This window comes from Lepus europaeus, chromosome 19 (genome assembly GCF_033115175.1).
Source record: "Lepus europaeus isolate LE1 chromosome 19, mLepTim1.pri, whole genome shotgun sequence".
Lineage (NCBI taxonomy): Eukaryota > Metazoa > Chordata > Mammalia > Lagomorpha > Leporidae > Lepus > Lepus europaeus.
The window spans coordinates 66,714,184-66,732,363 of NC_084845.1; the positions used below are offsets into that span (position 1 = coordinate 66,714,184).

At 57.7% G+C, this 18,180-nt stretch overlaps 1 protein-coding gene across 1 annotated transcript in view; it reads left to right on the forward strand.

Annotated features, from left to right (window-relative positions):
* CMIP (c-Maf inducing protein) overlaps window positions 1-18,180 on the forward strand; it is a 212,960-nt gene that overhangs the window by 142,452 nt on the left and 52,328 nt on the right. Inside the window, exon 3 of the mRNA XM_062176295.1 lies at window positions 2,488-2,538. Coding sequence (XP_062032279.1) covers window positions 2,488-2,538 — 51 coding nt within the window. The remainder of the gene's footprint in view (window positions 1-2,487; window positions 2,539-18,180) is intronic.

An 18,180-nucleotide genomic window follows, 5' to 3' on the forward strand; every position in this document is an offset into this window, starting at 1 on the left:
ATGGGGAAAAGAATGCACTGGGAAGGTGGCAGGGGCCTGGAGGCGGGACCTGGGTGATGGACTGGCGCCGCGGTAGCTGGGAGTGGGGCAGTACCTAGTCCTGGCCCATCTGCACATCACTTGCTCAAGAGCCAAAGCCCCTGACCCAGCCCTGGTGACCTGTCACACGCTGTCAGCTGCTGGGTGCAGGCTGCAAGGCCCAGTGAAGACTCAGAAGTTGGGAGACCTAGGACTGGGAAGGGTAGGGCTCAGCCATGAGGGAGGACAGGTCTGTGTGGATCTGGCTGCCCAGGCAGGGCTGGGAGACTCCTGCAGCACCTGCTGCCTGGTCCACGTGGCTTTTCTGCTTCTTGCTCTGTGTTTCCTCTGTTCCCGGGTCCCCTGCCTCATCAGCCCTCGAGGGGCTCAGAGCCCACCCACTTACTTGTTCATTCATTCAGGCCCAGGGTGGACAGCGACAGGCAGAATGTGCTTGGTCCCCTCTCCTGTGGTGTGGGGTCCCACGGGCACATATTTTCCGGGCCGTGTGTGGGGTCCGTGGATGCAGAAGAGGGAGGGGCATGGGTCTCCTCTGCCTCCCTCTTCCTTTCTGTCCTGATTGGCTATTCGGTCCAACAATGGTCACCAGACAGGCACCGCCCAGGCCCACTCTGCACCCCCAGGGTCAAGAGGATGGCTCACATCCACACTGTACACCTGGCCGTACCTCCTGTGTACCTTGTGTTGCTGCTGTGATAGAGGACCGCCGACTCAAAACCACACAGAGCACAGTCGTGGCAGTCTGGAGTCTAGCACGTGTCCTGCCTGGCTGAAACCAAGGCATTGGCAGGGCTGGCTCCTTCTGGAAGCTCCAGGAGAGGACCTCTCCTTGCCACTCAGCTTCTGCAGCTGCATCCATTCCTTGGCTCACCCCCTCTGCTTGCCTCTGGCTCTGACCTCCTGCCAGCCTCTGACAGGGACCCTTGTGATTGTACTGGGCCCCTGGATGATCCAAGCAAGCTACCCATAACGAGCCCCAGCTCAGTCCCACCTCTGTGGTCCCTGCTATGCCAGGAAACCTTACCACAGCCGACTAAGATGTGGGTGGCTTGTTCTCCCCCGTCCCACCGCCCCAGCCACCGTGCTGGTGAGAAGCGGAGAGGCGGTCGAGGGCCAGGGTACTGGAGCCAGCCGCGGGGAAGGGCCCTCACATCTCCTCCCAGCTCTGGCTCGGGGACACCCTGGGAACTGGTGCAGGCTGTTGTCAAGCACTGGTCAGTATACACCGGCTGCGGCTGCCGCTGACAGCTGCTGTTGATGGAACATTTGCACGTGCCAGGCACCACGCTCCATGAGCGCCTTCCCAGGTCACCTCATTGTTTGCTGTGTATTTTGTCATGCTAATGAACAAGAAGTGTCCCAAGACCCAACGCTAGGTCAGTGCTGATGGGCGAAAGCCCAGCAGTCGGCCCCCACCCGGGGCTGCTTCCCCTCTTCAGCCTCTGTGGCCCGGACAGATGTCCTAGGCTTGGGTCGTCAGAGGCCTTTGAACCCAGGCCTGTCGGAGGCTCAGCTGTGGCCGCAGTGCTTGTGTCACAGCGAGGCTCACTGGGGGTCTGGGGTGAATCTGTAGGGTTTGAAGTGAGTCTCTGCTGCCCCTGCCACTTCTCAGGGCTGCCCTGCAAGGACTGCACGAGCCAGGCCACGCACGGGGCCGGGCACTGCGTCTGACGCACCCACAGCCACAACATCGCCGTTGCCGTTAGCAGGACTGCTAGAAAGGAAGGCGCGAGCAGCAGTGGCAGGCACCAGGCTGGCCGTGGCTTCCTCGAGCCGCGTGGTGGTGAGTGGGCTTGATGAGGACAGTAACGACAGAGGCTGCCCAGCACCGCGCCACATCTGCTACAGGAATTGTCCCCAGCCTCCCTGCAAGATCAAGGCTGTTGTCCCCATCTTACGGATGGGACAGCCTAGGCTGAGTTGCTCAAGGTGCAGTGAGGATCAGGTGGCGCTGCCATCCTGTGGGTTTTCACCAGGGTCCGCCTGAGCAAAGGCCTGTGCTTCCTCTGCCGACTTCCTGCTGTTGGCAGGACCCTGTCGAGGTGAAACACACAAGCTTGGAAGGCAGCCCACCTTGGATTGTGTTGCACTTGTGAGATCTCGGGGTCTTGCTTTTTCCCTCTGCGAAGCGGGCATAGTCATGGAAGTCCCCGACAAGGCTGTGTCTAAAGAACTGATGAGAGCATAGGCAGATAACAAAGGCTGGACGCTAGGGCAGGCCTGGCACAAAGGAGACCCCCCGGCTTCCAATGTCACCCGCGCCCTGCTCCCAGCCCTTTCATCTCGGCCCTTGCCCATGCCGGGCAAGTCAAGATATGTGTGCAGGGTTAGTGCTGTCTAGCCGACTGGGACTGTGTGGCCGGCTGGGGCTCGCTTGCTGGACCTGTGAGATGCTCGGAGTTGCTGCAAGCTGGTGACCACGTTGCTGTCCTGTTCTTGTCGTTGCAGGCTGCGAACAGCTACCTGCGAGACCAGTGGTTCCATTCCCTGCAGTGGAAGGTAAGTCCTGACTCAGCCGCTCAGCTGCCGCGCAGCCACGAGAGTGTCAGACCCGTGTGACCCAGGGCTGGGAAGGGGAGAACTCAGGTCCCGGTCCCCTGCGTGCCGACTGGGCGTTCCTGCCCAGCTGGGAGCCATCCAGCTGTTTCCCTGCTTTCCAAAGGATGGTGCAACTTTTCCCTCCTGGAATGAGGTGACCTGAGGAGCTGGAGAGCCCAGACTTCAGGGGCTCAGGATGCTGGGTTGCCTGTAACTTGGGAAGACTACAGCAAGTGTCAGCTGGCCTGAGATTCAAAACCCCAGCCCTTGTTCCAAAGTCTACTTCTTTCCAGTTGTCTGGCTCTCTGGCCTCATTCCTCTGTTCCAACTCTGCGCTGGATGGTTCAGAGCTACCTGGCACAGGGAGGGAGTTAGTCTCCTGCCAGTGACTTTGAAGACCCGGGGGAAATTTCCCAGGCAGGGGCCCTGAGCACCCCTGGGAGTTGAGTCTGTTCCTGGGCCCTGGCGTTAGGCCTTGACCTTGGGCCCTGGGCAAGGAGCCCACATGGCGAGCTGCTCGTCCTCGTCCTGTATGCCTGTCACTCCCGCCCTCTGATGGGTCCAAACAAGTTGTGACAGGCTCTGGCTCCGTGAAGCCAGCAGGGAGTGGCTGGGATGACAGGTGGCGTCCAGAGCTGTCATCCTCACAGCTAGCTGGAGAGCCGGGGGGGGGGGGGGGGGGCACGGGGAGGATGGCCGGCTGGCCCTCGTGGGGCCCGGCATTCCCCTCGTGCCTCTGCAGGGGCTCTTGCCACAACAGACGGAGGGTGGAAGGACAACCCTGGAAATCTGTCTCCCTGGGCCTGCCAAGGGGCACTCTGCGCCTTCCTGGTCAGCAGCCCGTGTTCTCACTTTGAGTCTGTTGGGCAGAGTCCCAGAAGCAGAGCAGGCGTCTCCAATTTGGGGCTGCAAAGGGAAGAAACTAGCATGTCCTGAGCCCCTGCTGCGTGCCAAGGTCTGTGCCAGGCCCCTCGTGTCCATCTCACCCACTTTACAACTTCACGAGTGCCATCATCACCATTGTTCCCATTGTTTACAAATGGGAAAGGTGAAGCAGGTGGAGTCCAGGGCCCTTTTATTAGTAAGGATCAAGGCAGGGTTCACACTGGTCTTCAAGTACCTGTTTCTGGATGTAGCAGAGTGGGAAGGCACCAGGGGGCAGCTAAGAAGGCAGGGGCACACACCTGCTGATGCACCAAGAGGTGCTGCCAAGAGTTCATTGTCGGGGGTGGGGGGGCCTCCCTGGTGCCTGGTTCTCAGCGTGCCCAGGTACAAGGGTGCCCACAGGACAGGCAGGCACTCGTCAGGACCTGCTAGGGCCATCTATCAGTTAGGTACCAGAGCAGTCAAGAGCGAGGAATGTCACTGGCGTTGGTGGTGGAGGTCACCTGACCTTCAGGGCTCACTTAGAGCATCTTCTGTTTGCCGTGGTGTCCCTGTGTGGGTCCTCTGTCAGTGACAGCCTGACTTCCTTAGCTCAGGATGGCGTGGGCTGGACTGGCAGACACACTCCCGACCTGGCAGGGTGAGGAGAATGCCCCATTTAAAACTGCAAGACCAGTGGAGGAGGCTGTCTTCAGTGGCATCCACGGAGCGCCAGCCAGCGGGCAGCACCTGTGGAATCTCTGACTGTTAACCCGGCTGCAAGGGATGGCTCAGAGCAGGGCACAGAGGCAGCACTTCAGGGGACTCTGACTGGGTTGAAAAGCCCAGGTTCGTGACGATCAGATGTCCAAGACAGCCTGTGGGACTGCAGCAACTGATGGATCCGGGACCCCTGTGTCTCCAGCAGGTCTCACGCAAACCTGGATGTCTGCACTTAATTATGACAGCATCTGGTTTGTTTGTGGTTGGTAAATTTAATCAGTTAAATTAAAAAACCATCCAGGAAACCTAAGTCGGGGGTGTCCAGGCGCCGGCAGCTGCCTGGCGGCATGCCAGCCCTTTGGCCAGGTGGAGGGAGGCAAGCTTCATGGTCACCGTATAAGCATGGCCTTGTTTCTTAGGCACACACAAGACACTGGACACAAGACACTTTACCCCTTAACAGTTGCCCCCTGCCCCCACAATAACTTAGGTGTGCTGCCACCAGGTGGCAGTGGTATCTCAGTATTGCACCCTGATGAGTCCTCTGACCCTTTGCCACGCTGTCCCTCCTCTTACAACGGCAGAGAAACACGAAGCTCTGCTGCCTAGGGTGGTGAGCTGGGGGAACTAGATTTGAATCCTGATTCTGTTGCTTATTGGTCCAGCAAGTGCTCATTTAATTCGAGTACAAGTACGGAGTCCTGGCCGGCGCCGCTGCTCACTAGGCTAATCCTCTGCCTGCGGCGCTGGCACACCAGGTTCTAGTCCCAGTTGGGGTGCCAGTTCTGTCCCAGTTGCTCCTCTTCCAGTCCAGCTCTCTGCTGTGGCCCGGGAAGGCAGTGGAGGATGGCCCAGATGCGTGGGCCCCTGCACCCTCATGGGAGACCAGGAGAAAGCACCTGGCTCCTGACTTTGGATCGGTGCAGCACCAGCTGTAGCGGCCATTTGGGGGGTGAACCAATGGAAAAAGGAAGATCTTTCTCTCTCTCTCTCTAACTCTGCCTGTCAAAAAAAAAAAAAAAAGTACGGAGTCCCTGTGATGTGCCAGGCCTGGCAAGGGGCTCTCTGATCCTTTGTCATCCAGCAAATGAGGAAGTCAGGGCTCAGAGAAGGCAAGTGATTGTCTCACAGGTGCGTAGTAGATAGCAGTTCGGCTCTGTGGAGCCATCTTCCTCGTTGGTCAAACTGTGCCTGCCTGTTACACTGGGACGCTTCAGCTCAGCACTCGGGACACAGCCGCGGCCGCTCTCTCCCCTCCTCTGTCGTCAATGGGGTTTGTCCTTCTCCTTTCCTTATTTCTTGTCTCTATTTATATCTGAGAAAAACTCAGTAGAAGATCAGAATTAAGGACATTTTTTCTTGACAGGCAGAGTTAGACAGTGAGAGAGAGAGAAAGACAGAGAGAAAGGTCTTCCTTTTCCATTGGTTCACCCCCAAATGGCCACTATGGCCAGTGCGCTGCGTCAGTCCAAAGCCAGGAGCCAGGTGCTTCTTCCTGGTCTCCCATGTGGGTGCAGGGGCCCAAGCACTTGGGCCATCCTCCACTGCCTTCCCGGACCACAGCAGAGAGCTGGACTGGAAGAGGAGCAACCAGGACAAAATCTGGTGCCCCAACCTGGACTAGAACCCGGGGTGCCGGCACCACAGACGGAGGATTAGCCAAGTGAGCCACGGCACCGGCCAAAATTAAGGACATTTAAATACCCCTCACCCTCAGCCTGAGTTTTTAAATTCCCCAGATGTTGCTCTTGGCTTTTTTTCCCCTGCACCAGTAGACGTTGGCCTGTTGCAGCTGCGGGTGCAGGACACACACGGGATGTGCTCTTCGGGTTGGGAATCATCACGGCTCAAGCACGGTGCTCCCGCTGCCTCGATCTGCTGACTTGTGCTGGGATCCCTGGGGCCTTCCCCATGGGGGCAGCCAGTGCAGGCTGTCTGGGCTTCAGAGACCTCGGTTACCACCTGTCTGCGGCCCGCGGAGCCAGCCCTGCTCAGCGGTGGTGTTCCTGGTGTTGGTCATGCAGGCAGGCGAGGCAGGCACACGGCGAAGCGTGTCTGAGAAGCTTCCAGAAATGGATGGTGGGGAGGTGCTGTCGACATGAGGGCCTCAGGTCACCCTGTGGCATGAGACAGAGCATCTATGGCGTTGCCACGCCGTGTTCCTGCCTGCATCCACATATCGGGGCACACTGTTCAGTGGCCTCTGCTTGGAGCTACGTCGTGTCCGTGTGTCCCCGTGGCTCCCTGGCCACTGTAGTTTGTGGATGACCTCGTCTCCCTGAGCAGACGCTGCTGTTATCGACATCTCAGAGGGGAAAATCTGAGCTCAGTGCGTGTGAGTCACTTGCCCAAGGCCACCAGGAATGGGGAGGAATGTGACCACCATGGCCCTGCTGCTGTGCTTCCTCCTGGCCTTTTTTTTTTAAAGATGTATTTCATTTATTTGAAAGGCAGAGAGAGATCTTCATACTATGATTCACCTGATTCACTCCCCAAATGGTCCCAGCAGCCTAGGCTGGGCCAGGCTGAAGCCAGGAGCATGGAATTCCTTTTGGGTCTGCAGATAGTACTTGGACCTCCTTCCACTGCTTTCCCAAGCACATTAGCAGGGAGCTGAATCAGAAGTGGGACAGCCAGGACTTGAACTGGCATTCCGATACGGGATGCTGGCATTGCAGTTGGCGACTTAATCCACTGTGCCGTAGCACCTGCCCCTCCTGGCCTTCTTGAGCTTAGCAAATGGTGGTTAGGAGGTTCAAGGAGCCTTGGAGGCCTGTAGAAGGAGGGCTGGCATCTCTGGCCCCAGGAAGGAGGCTGTGGAGTTGCTATGGGCAGCCAGGACAGGCAGAGCCAAGCCTCCCAGCATCCACCGGAGCAGAGCCCCAGGTCCTGAGGGCTCCCTGGAGAGGCTGCCCTGTTTGCTTTGAGGGGTTCAGCCCTAGAGGCAAATTCCAGCAGGACCCAGAACACAACGAGTTGCACTGCACTAATGAGGCCTGGTTCCTCCCTCGGCACAGGTGCACAGAGGCCGTGGAGACAGGCCTCTCCATGTGTGCGGGACTGTGAAGGGACAGCCCAGGTAGTGTGACGAGGCCAGGAGCGTGCTGCAGGCTGAGCGGCTCTGTGTGTATGTGTGTGTGTGTGCAAAGCCCTGAGGACACTGCCCTGTGTGTGTGCCTGAGGTGAGAGGCCCAAGTGCCACCCACTGTGAGGGACAGGCCCGCCTGCACCAACAGTCCCTGGCCGCAGGCTCTGAGTCCTGGGCTGAGGAAGCTGGCATAGGCTGCCACTGTAGCCCCGAGACGCCGGAGACCCCTGCTCTGCTGTGCGGAGCTTCTGGTACCTGAGCCCATTTGCTGCCTGAGAGGGGCTCCTTGGGCTGCTCATGGAAGTCTTGGAAGCCAAGCGATTTCATCCCCGGGGGATGCTGGGGCCAGGAGCAGCCTGTCGTGGGCCAAGGCGCTGGCTTGTCTTCCTGCCCCTGGGCTGATGGGGCCGAGGAATGCGCTTGGCTCTGGGAGAGTCCCCACCCAGGCTGGCGTCCCTGCTGGCTGTCCGCCCCAGTTCTGCTGCTGCCCGCTCCCCAGCGGCGTTTCCCAACCCCCTGGGGCGGCTGCAGCCTCGTGGTCACTCTGTGTAGGCTTCTGTCTTTCCAGTGACCAGTGGGGGAGGGTGTGTGAGTCGTGGGCATGCATGAGAGTGTGCACATGTGGGCGTGAGTGCATGTGAGTTGTGTGTGCGTGAGAGAATTTGTGTGTGAATGTGTGTGTGAGAATGTATGTGAGTGTATGAATGTGAGTGTGTGAGAAAGAACATGTGCACATGTGAGTTACATGTATGAGAGAATGTGAGTGTGACTGTGTGTAAGAGTACGAATGTATGTGAGTGTATGAATGTGTGAGTGTGTGTGTGAATGTGTGCTGTTTGTGTTGCGTGTGTGTAAGGGTGAGTGTGAGAGTGGCGAGTATGAGGGTAAGTGCTGCATGGTGGGTGTAGTGTACAGGTTTATCTGGGCCTCAGTGTTCTCATCTATGGAATGGGGACGATGGCACCCCACCCTCACCGAGTCCTTGTGAGGACCAGAGCCATGCTGTTTGTGGAGCAGGCAAGGAGGGATCCTGGAAGGAGCCGGGGCCTTGGGGAAGTGGGGAGTCAGAGGCGGCGAACGCGGCCGGCTCCAGCCCCCTGTCCCTCTCGGGGCCCTGTTGCATCCCCGGCCAGAATGCCCCTGCAGACTCCAGGTCTGGGAGAGCCAAGGAGGGAAGCCCCCCTACCCCAGGAAAGGCTTTGCCCAGGCTCCAGGGTGGCCCCGTGCACTGTGTGCGCATGTGCACCCTCAAGCCTCCCAGCTGCCATTTCACCACCACTGCCCCTCTTATAGTGAGGAAGCTGGCACCAAGGGGATGAAGGGCATTGCCAAGGGCACCGGCTCCTGCAAGGTCACGGCTTCTGTTCCACTCAGTCAACTGAGGTACTCATTGCTTGTTCAGAGGCACCACTGAGGCACAGCCCGCTGAGGGGGTCTCCACATGGGGGCCGGGGATGGTGCCCCGGTTCTCTCTTCCCCACCTGGCCATGCCCTTGGGAAAGCAAGACCCTTTCTGCTCACGCCATGCGGGGAGGAGGGCACCTGCTTGGGCTGAGGTTCCCAGGGGACCAGATCAGAGTGACCAGGAGCCCTGAGCTCTTTTCTTCTTGTTACCCTTGCCAAGGGCCATGCATGAAGTGGTTGGTGGGGGAGGAGTGAGCCTGCAGCCTAGGAAAAGACCCTCCAGTGGGTGCCGTCCCCTGGCTCTCACCCACCTCCTCCTTTCCCAGGCCTGGGGCCTTCCCGGGGAAGAGCCACTGCCAAGACTCATGTCCACCAAGCTGCGAATCCTCTCCCCAGCTCTTGCCCCGAGTTTTTATCCGCTGAGCCCTGGCCCCCAGCACAGAGCAGCAAGTGGTCCTCACCCCAGTCATGAGGTGCTCACTCTTGTGCCAAGTGGGTCCCTGCACCTCGCTTCACCTCAGTGAAGCCACACAACTGGGAGGAAGGGCAGGTCCTCTTATTTTCCCATTTTACAGTGTGGAAGCTGAGGCTGGGAGGTTACAGCACTCACTCAAGGCCACACAGCTCTTAAACAGCAGAGCTAGGATGTGAGCAGCAGTCCGAGTCCACAGTGTGGGCCTTCAAGCCCGTGGGCAGCGGCTGCCAGGGCAGACCCGTGGGCATAGGCGCATGGCCACACTCCACCCTCATGCAGGTCTCACACCTCTGCAATCTCCTATCTGAACTCATGACCCGCCGGCTGGCAGGCCTGGGGTTTTGTCCCGTGAGGCATCGCCTGACAGCTTTACATTTTTCCCTAAGTCTCATGGACGTCACCGTGAGGATTATGTGAATTAACCTCTGACTTGGCAAGGCCCCCTTTCTCACGGGTAGGGGCCGGCGGTTTATCCTGTCCTACTCCGTCAGCACAGCCCAACCCAGCTACCGTCAGACACCTCTCCCTGGCCAGAAGGTCAAGCCCAGGACCCAGCCGCTTCCACTTCAGCCCCAGGTACAGCATCCCTGGGCTCCACACTCTGGGTGCTGAGTGCCCAGTCCTGCCTCGCTCCTGCCCCCCAACCCTGCTGGCTGGGCTTGTCCCCTCTGGTCCAGGACGCCCTGTGTCTTAACCACTTCAGGATCACTGTCTGTCTCCTTGGCCCTCAGCCCATCTCTTACCTTGCTGCAGCCGTAGCAAGGACAGCAACTCCTGACCCCTGCACGCCCCGCTGCAGCCTCCGCCCTGCTGGACATGGGCGTTTCGGCAGCTGTGGCCAGGCGTGGACAGTCTTGGCAGCTTCCACCTAGCATTAGCACTGAGCCTTCCAGCAGGTATCCATGGTGCACGTGCTTATGGCTGCCTCTGCCGCCCAGTGTTGGAGGTGTTCCACCGTGTTCCGTGGTTATGCATAATGCCGTTGAGGATCCCCTCGCTAAGCTTTTACTTCTTTTGAATTACTTGTTTTGGATAGGTTTCCAGAAGAGTGGATAGTTGGCCTGAGAGCAGGGGTTTTTGGTGGCTCTTGGTCAGTTTGCTTCCAAAGGAGTGAATTTCTTCTTTGCCTGAAAGACAGGGCTCCGGCCAGACTGCCTGGGTTCCGGTCCTGGCTCGCCACCATGGATAGTGACCGTTCTTCCACATAAGAGGGGTTCATAACAAAACCCAACCTATTGGGTCTTCGAGAGCTCATAGCTGTGGAGTTTAGAGCAGCATCTGCGATGTGGTGGCCACTCAGTACATGTTCATTCAGAATCCTTTGTGTAGAAGGCTGTAGAGGCCAGCACTGTGTTACAGTGGGTTAAGCCACCACCTGCGTCACTGGCATCCCATGTGGGCACCAGTTTGAGTCCCAACCACTCCACTTCCTACCCAGCTCTCTGCTAATGCACCTGGGAAAGCAGCAGAAGATGGCCCAATTACTTGGGCCCTGTGGAGAGACCTGGGAGGAAGCTCCTGGCTCCTGGCTTCCACCTGACTCAGCTCTGGCCACTGCAGCCATTTGGAGAGTGAACCAGTGGATGGAAAATGGCTCTCTCTCTCCCTCTCTCACAGTGTAACTCCTTCAAATAAAAAAATTTTTTTTAAAAAAGGAAGAGAAGTTTCTAGAAAGAGAAATGTAGGCACACATAGAGCACACGTGCCACCCACCACAGTGACAGTGGCAGATGTCTCTCGTCAGTCACTGCACATCTCCCGCTGAGTCAGAGCTCTTGCTCACTCATTTGACAGGTCCCCACTGCCCGTTGTCGTGGCCCCTAGGCCTGTGCGTCCTCGAGTGTTGCAGGGATCCAGGCCTGATGCCACTGGCTGGGCCCTGTGGCAGCCTTGGTGGAGCTTCCAGATCCGTGCCCCGGGTCGAGGTGTGCCCCGTGTGGGATGGTCTGAGAAGGAAGCCAGGCGGCCGGGCAAGGCCAGGCAGGACTTGGCCTCTGTCCTCCTAGGGGCCCAGGTGCTTGCCCGCTTCATCTCGGCGGGAAGGGCAGGAATTCCATGCAGGTTACTTCTTCGCACTCAGTCAAAGACAGCTTTGTGACCTCTAAGAGGGGGATGAGAGGGCGTCCGCTGAAAGCCAGGGAAGGAGGGTCTTCCCCACAAGGCTGCTGGAGGGGCCGTGGCTGAGATGCAGAGAGCACAGGCCCAGTTGGGGTCCAGCTGGGTGCTTGCCCTGCCACTGTGCTCTGCGGGCCCCCCGGGACAAGCCACCAGGGGCCCCAGCTGCTGGTTCCTGGGGCAGGCCACAGTCTTCAGGGTCTCCCTGCCACAGGCTGGGCCTCTCACTGGGTCACTGGGGATCCTGTAACTAATGACAAGGGGAGTGTTGGGGATTGAAACTAACAAGTGGCAGAGGGCTGGGTGGCCCTGGGGAGGCGAGCTCCTGCTCCCCCAGGCTTTCTTTGCAGTAGATGGAGAGGGAAACAGTCACTGGGCCCCTGCTAGGGGCTTCCCTGTGCGCCATCTCGACACCACTGCAATTGCTGAGGCCCGCTTGTTTTTGTTTTTAAGATTTATTTATGTGAAAACAGAGTGGGAGAGGGAGATGGAGAGGGAGAGGGAGAACATGCGTACTTTTATCTGCTGGCTCACTCCCCAGATGGACAAAATAGCCAGCACTGGGCCATGCTGAAGCCAGGAGCCAGAAACTCCATCGGGGTCTCTCACTTGGATGCCAGGGCTCTGAGTCCTCAGGCCGCCTTCCATTGCCTTCCCAGGCATGTTAGCAGGGAGAGGGACCAGAAGCAGAGCAGCCGGGATTCAGAGTGGGGCTTCGGTGGGGGTGCCAGCATTGCAGGCAGTGGCTTCCCCTGCCGCGCCACGTCTCAGGCCCCTGATGGGGGCTTCGTGCAGCAGAACCTGAGGGTCACTCAGCTGGACACAGGCAGAGCTGAGATTTGAACCCAGCACTGGGGGGAGCCCCAGCATGGGGTACGGGGGACCCCACCCTGCCTGGCTGAGGGGACCTGTGGGTCTTCGGCTTCGGGTTTGGCACAGGCGTGGCCCTGGAGAGGTAGGGGTGCAGGCCAGGTAGTCGCTGAGCCTGCACGGCCCCCACCGTCCCCAGGCAGAATGCTCTTGGAAACAGCTCTTGGTCCATTTCTAAAGAGAACTTTCCCTAAGGGATAATAAACATACAGAAGCGTGCACAAGTGAAAAGCGGGAATCCTCTCTAGCCGAACCAGCACCAGATCAAGAAGCGGGGAGGGCCTGTCCCGGGCCCCCCAGCCCCGCTCCTGTGTGCCGACTGCTGGCAGCGTGGACTCGGCCCTCCTGCATTTGAGCTTTATCTCGGTGAAATCACACAATCCTAGCTCTTCTGTGACTGACCTCTGTGGCTGGAAATTCTGTTCAGAAGAGTTACCTAGGGGCGGCCATTGGGCACGGCTGTTAAGGTGCGGCTCTGGATGCTCCCATCCCGCATCACCGTGTCTGCATCTGAGCCCCGGCTCTGCTTTCAGTTCCAGCTTCCTGCCGATGCGCACCCTGGAAGGCAGCAGACGGTGGCTCAGCTCCTCGGCTCCCTGCCGCTCACGTGGGAGACCTGCATGGAGTTCTTGGCTCCTGGCTGCAGCCTGGCCCAGCCCGGGGCTGAGTGAGCTTTCGGGGAGTGACTCAGCACATGGAAGATGTTCTCCCCTCGCCTCTGCTTTTCAAATCAGAATACGTACATACATACGTACATACACCTGCTAAATAACTTGCACAGGTGCACCAGGAACCAAGGACTCCATCCGGGTCTCCCGTGCGGGTGTCTGGAACCCAATCACTTGAGCCATCACTGCTGCTTCCCAGAGTCCACATCAGCAGGAAGCTGGGGTCAGGAGCAAAGCCAGGTGCTCCAACACAGGGCATGGGCATCTTAACCCCTGCGCCAAAAGCCCGCCCCGGCAGTCTGAAGTCTTAGAAACTCCGTTATTGACTTGAGAGATGGGCCTGGCAGGTGTCTGCACCGGCAGGAAGCTGGAGTCAGGAGCCAGGGCTGGGCTCAAATCCAGGCTCTGCTGTTGTGTGTGTGGAGTTCCCACTGTTGTGTTCATCTGAGCAAACAACACCTGAGCTTTCGTCAGGCCAGAAAGTGCCCCCATTGCAGCCAGTGTCTCCCCTGCCAGACATCTAAGAGAAATGAAATGGGTGCCTGTATATGACAGTCCTGAAAGCAGAGGCAGGTGCGAAATGTCGGCACCTCCTCCCTCAAGTTCACTTCCCGGGGCAGCCCTGGTGACAGTCCGGCAGGGCCTTTGTAAGCACCACACAGATTGTGATCCACGCTTTCCTTCCTTGCCCCTGTCTCAATCACAAGTTATGCTGCTGTGTCTGCAGACCCCCTTGTCACATTGCTTGTCACAGCTCGAAGTGCTGTGGTCTGTCCTCTCCTGTGGGGATCAGTTCCCAGGCCCCCAGGGCATGCTGGGAACTGCATCAGTGGCTCCTCCCACGTGCCCAGCACCATTGCACGCCCAAAACAAGGGTGGCTTGAACACGGGCCCTGTGATGCTGCGGCAGGTGGTCTGATAGCCTGGATGGCTACTGAGCGACTAACGGGCAGGTAGCACATAAGGCATGGCCACACTGGACCGAGGGTTGGTACGGAGAGGGAGGGTGTGAAACTTTGTCGTGGTGTGCAGTGTGGTGCGCATGAACTGTGTATTTCTGGGATCTTGCGTTTCAGACTGCGGGTGACCTCGAGACACTGAGGCTGTGCCAAGTGGAATTGCGGATAAGGGGGGCTGCTGTGTTCTGTTGAGACCCAGTTCAAGCTGGGCGCGACTTCAGCTCTCAGTGAAACACTGTCCACGTGGGGAAATGGAGTTCCTCAAATAAGAGAGGGTTCAGTGTTAGTTGCCAGAGTCAGAGCAAGGCACTTAGCTGCCCAGCCTTCACCCTGGGGACCCTGTCACTGTCCCCATGCTGTAGGAGAAGCAGCTGGAGCCCAGGGGCCAGGTGGAGTGACCTGCCCAGCTTGCAGAGTTGGGAAGTGGGGAAGGTTGGTTTGCACCATGTGTCTGAGCCACTAGGCTGTGCTTCTCCCTCCTGTCCCTGCCAGGGCTCCTTGCACTCTGGGAGCTGGAGTTAGGCCTTGGGAACCTTCCAGACCTCCCCCTGGGGGCGGGCGTTTGGTGCAGCAGTGACAACATTGCTTGGGACACCTGTGTTCCTTATTGGAGTGTCTGGTTTGAGCCCTGGCTTTGCTTCCGATCCAGCTTCCTGGATTGCACACCCCGGGGGGCAGCAGATGATGGCTCCGCTAGTTGGGTCCCTGCCACCCATGTGGAAGACCCGGATTGAGTTCCAGGTTCCTGGCTTTGGGCCTGGCCCTGACTGTTGTAGCTGTTTGGGAAGTGAAACAGCAGATGGAATGTCTCTCTGTGTCTCTCTGGCTGCCCTTCATATAAAATGAGCATTTTTAAATGTTGAAAATAAAGACGCCCTCACCCCCACCTTGCATGTGCTGGCCCTTTCCGGCCTCAGGAATGGCTACAGCAGCTCTCCCAGCGGCCAGGAAGAAGTCACATTTGTGGGCTGTTGGGTTTTTTTTTTCCAGGCAATGGAGTGGGCACCAGGCTTCCATGTGTCATCCAGCGCACGCTTTGATGGGGGCTGATGAGTCACTGAGCCACACAAGGAAGTTTTTCACGTAAACGGCTTGCGGGTGAACTAGTTTTCTGCCCTTTAAGGCAGAATTTTCTTTTTTTTTTTCTCCCCCTTGAAAGACAAGCTTTCTAAACATAAATGGGAGGCAGTGTCTCGACCAGCAAGACCTGTTGTTCCACAAGAACCTGCAGTTGGTCCCTTCCTGGCCCAGCTGATGGAGGGCCAGGGAGCCACCGTGAGGGTGGCACCAGGGCAGTGCAGCCCGCGGGAGGGAAGGGTGGCCCACGCTCGAATGCCCGTTGACTCGGAGACTGAAAAGAGCAGCGCGTGTGCCCACAGAGGAATTGGGCCCTCACCTCACCCTACAGTCAGCCAGCAAAGGTGTTTGGGAGACAGTGCCAGAACCGTGAGGCCCTGGTGGCCTTGGCCCGCATCCTGCTCCCCGAGGAGCCTCAGCGTACCCTTAGGACCAATCGTCAGCTTTGCAAGAAGCCCTGAGACACCGGAAGTCCCTGCTAATGAAGCCCACCACCTGGGGCAGCAGAGTGCCGGCTTGCTTTCCTGCCCAGTGGGGCTGGCGAAACGGGGGCCTGGCAGGTGCATGGATGAGAGCCCGTGGAAGACTGGGCTGAATCGGACCCCTCATCTAGGACAGATGTTCAGGAGCACAGAGGACCTTAAAAAACACACCAGGAAGCCAGGGCAGACTGAGCAGCTTGTCCGTTCGTGGTGGTCAGCTCTGGAGGGGCTTGTCTAAGTCCACACTGTTTTTCCATCGAGGGAGCCCTCCTGTTATCCAGCCTGTGGGCTGCTGCATGGCCGGATACGGAGCCAGTAACTCAGTGGTTTTCAAGGTGGGGTTTGCAGACCAGCTGCACTTGTGCCATCTGAGAACTTTCCAGATATGCGGGTCTCCCATCTCATAAACCCGGCAAGCTGTTCACAGCCTCCGGGTGGTTCTGAAGCACTGCAGCAGCCTGAGGAGAGAGGAGAGTGCAGTAAGCATTTATTGAGCACCTACTGTTTATTACCCTCTTCATGTTATCCAGCTCAGGTTCTTGGGTTCCCTAAGAAGTGAGCATTACTTCCTCATTTTTTTTTAAGGTTTATTTTATTTATTTGAAAGACAGTTACAAAGAGAGGTAAAGACAGAGAGAGAGAGAGAAGTTCCATCTGCTGTTCACTCCGCAAATGGCTGCAAAGGATGGAGCTGGGCTCATCCAAAGCCAGGAGCATCTTCCAGGTCTCCTATGTGAGAGCAGAGGCTCAGGGACTTGGGCCATCCTTCAGTGCCTCCCCAGGTGCATTAGCAGGGAACTGGATCAAAAGTGGAGCAGCCAGGACTCATTCTGACACCCATGTGGGATGCCAGTGCTGCAGGCTGGGGCTTTAACCCACTGTGCCACAGTGCCAGCCCCTACATCCTCATTTTACAGACAGGAAAACTTAATCTCAGACTAGAGAATTTTCCCTCATGTCCAAGCCAGAGTTCAAACTCGGGGTCTGAAGCCTCCTTGGGGTTGGTCCTTTGCAGCCTGAGGTCAAACATGAGCAATGAAATGCGCTCACAGCTTTGGGATTGCTCTGCTGGGGGCCGGGGGGGGGGGCAACATCTGCGCAGGTGACACAGAATTCACCCTGATGAGCACCACTGAACTCATTCTCCCAGGATTCATCTCGAGCCGCCCCTGTCGCACTGTCAGCATGACCGTCAGAGCGACTCCTCACGAAAGAGGGCACAGCCACCTCGTGCAGTGGCCTCCGGCTCAGGAAGATAGAGCGTGCCGTGTGCAAGTGTGACATCTTGACTCATCTTGAGGCACTAAGGGAACCCACTGTGGGTGAACTCATCAGGGAACCGGGTCCTTTGCCAGGGTTCTCATAAACCCAGGCCCTGTGTAGTGGGAGTACTGCCTGCAGCTGGAGCAGGCAGCCGGGAACAGAGACTCCAGGCAGAGTGCTGAGCACATGAGGCGTCCTTTGAAGTGCTGAGCGCTAGATAACGTTTCTTAGTAAAACAAACAGCCGGGGCCACTGCGGAGATGCTACTGTCTGGAGGCCGAGCTAGGGACCTCCTTATTTGGGACAGAGAGGGCTCCGTTTATCGGGCTGAAAGGAAACAGCCCTGGACTGCTCCCTGTGATTTCGGGCAGGGAAGCTGGCCGGGGCCGGGTCCTTGCACGCTGCGTCGGGGAGGAAGAACAGCCTCCAGTATGGTATTTGCAATTTTTTATTTATTTCATGGGTTGCTGTTAATCAGGAGTATTTTTGCAGAAAATACCATCTCGTGTGAATGAGGTCCGCAGTGCAGTCTTTGTGGGGTGCAGAGAGCTCTTGGGTTGCCGCAGTCGCTGAGCGGGAGCTGGGGGCTGTGCCAGGAAGACCCCAGAGAGGACAGGTGCTCGGTGCCAAGTCAGACGGGCAGGCTTCTGTGAACGCCGTTTCCGTTGTTTAGAAACGTCTCGTGGCTGTGCCCGGTGGCTTGGGGGTGCCTTGCCCTGCACCCCCACTGGAGAATTGACAGTAGAGGATTTGGAATGACTCCCACCGGACCTTAAGGGAGAAAGGGCAGGTGTACAGTCGTATGCAAAATGGGATGCCTCTTCTGTCAGACAAAAGGGGGACCAAAAGCAACCTGTCTGTTTATATTTGAGTACGTCAGGCCCTGGAGACAGATGAAATGGCAGGCACCAGGGGTCTGCACAGCACCTGGCCGCCACCTATTCCTGTCCATGGGGAACGCAGCCCTGCCTGTTGGTGCTACAACAGCCAAGTCTTTGAGTGTGGCCGTGGAGCGGCCTGCAGAGCCCGGGGTACTATTTGTTCTCTGCTCCTTGGGAACGTGTTCTTGGCGCCCTGACCTACAGCCTGGTTTCACAGTGGATTTGGGGTGGGGGTGGGGAGACAAACACCTGTGGTGTGGCCTCATTTTGTGTGTCAGTTTTACGTTGGGGTGGGTATGTGTGCCCATGCTGGTGGCCAGCAGGACGTGGTGGGCAAGAGTCAGTCCCGCAGGACACAGCTCCGGTGCACTTCACTCGCTCCCCGAATGCAGTGCCGTCCAATTGTCATTTTTCAAAGAACACATGATATTTCAAACATTAGATAAGCTAGATCTCTAAAACGTCAGAATGACAGGATCTCATGGGATTCTGGCCACTCGGAGAATTCTGTGGGAGGTGTTTACCATCGCCGGCTCCTCAGTTTCTGAAATTCGGGGCAGTTCCCCCCCTTTATTTCTCTTTCGCTAAATGTGCAGCACTTGGATGTGGCTTCACAGCTGGACATGTCTCAGATGCAGCTGAGCTCCACGCCCTGGTGCATGCCTCCTGGAGCCCCAGCCTGTGTATGAAATTCGTATGAGATTACAGACAAGGAAACTTGAGACCAGAGAGGG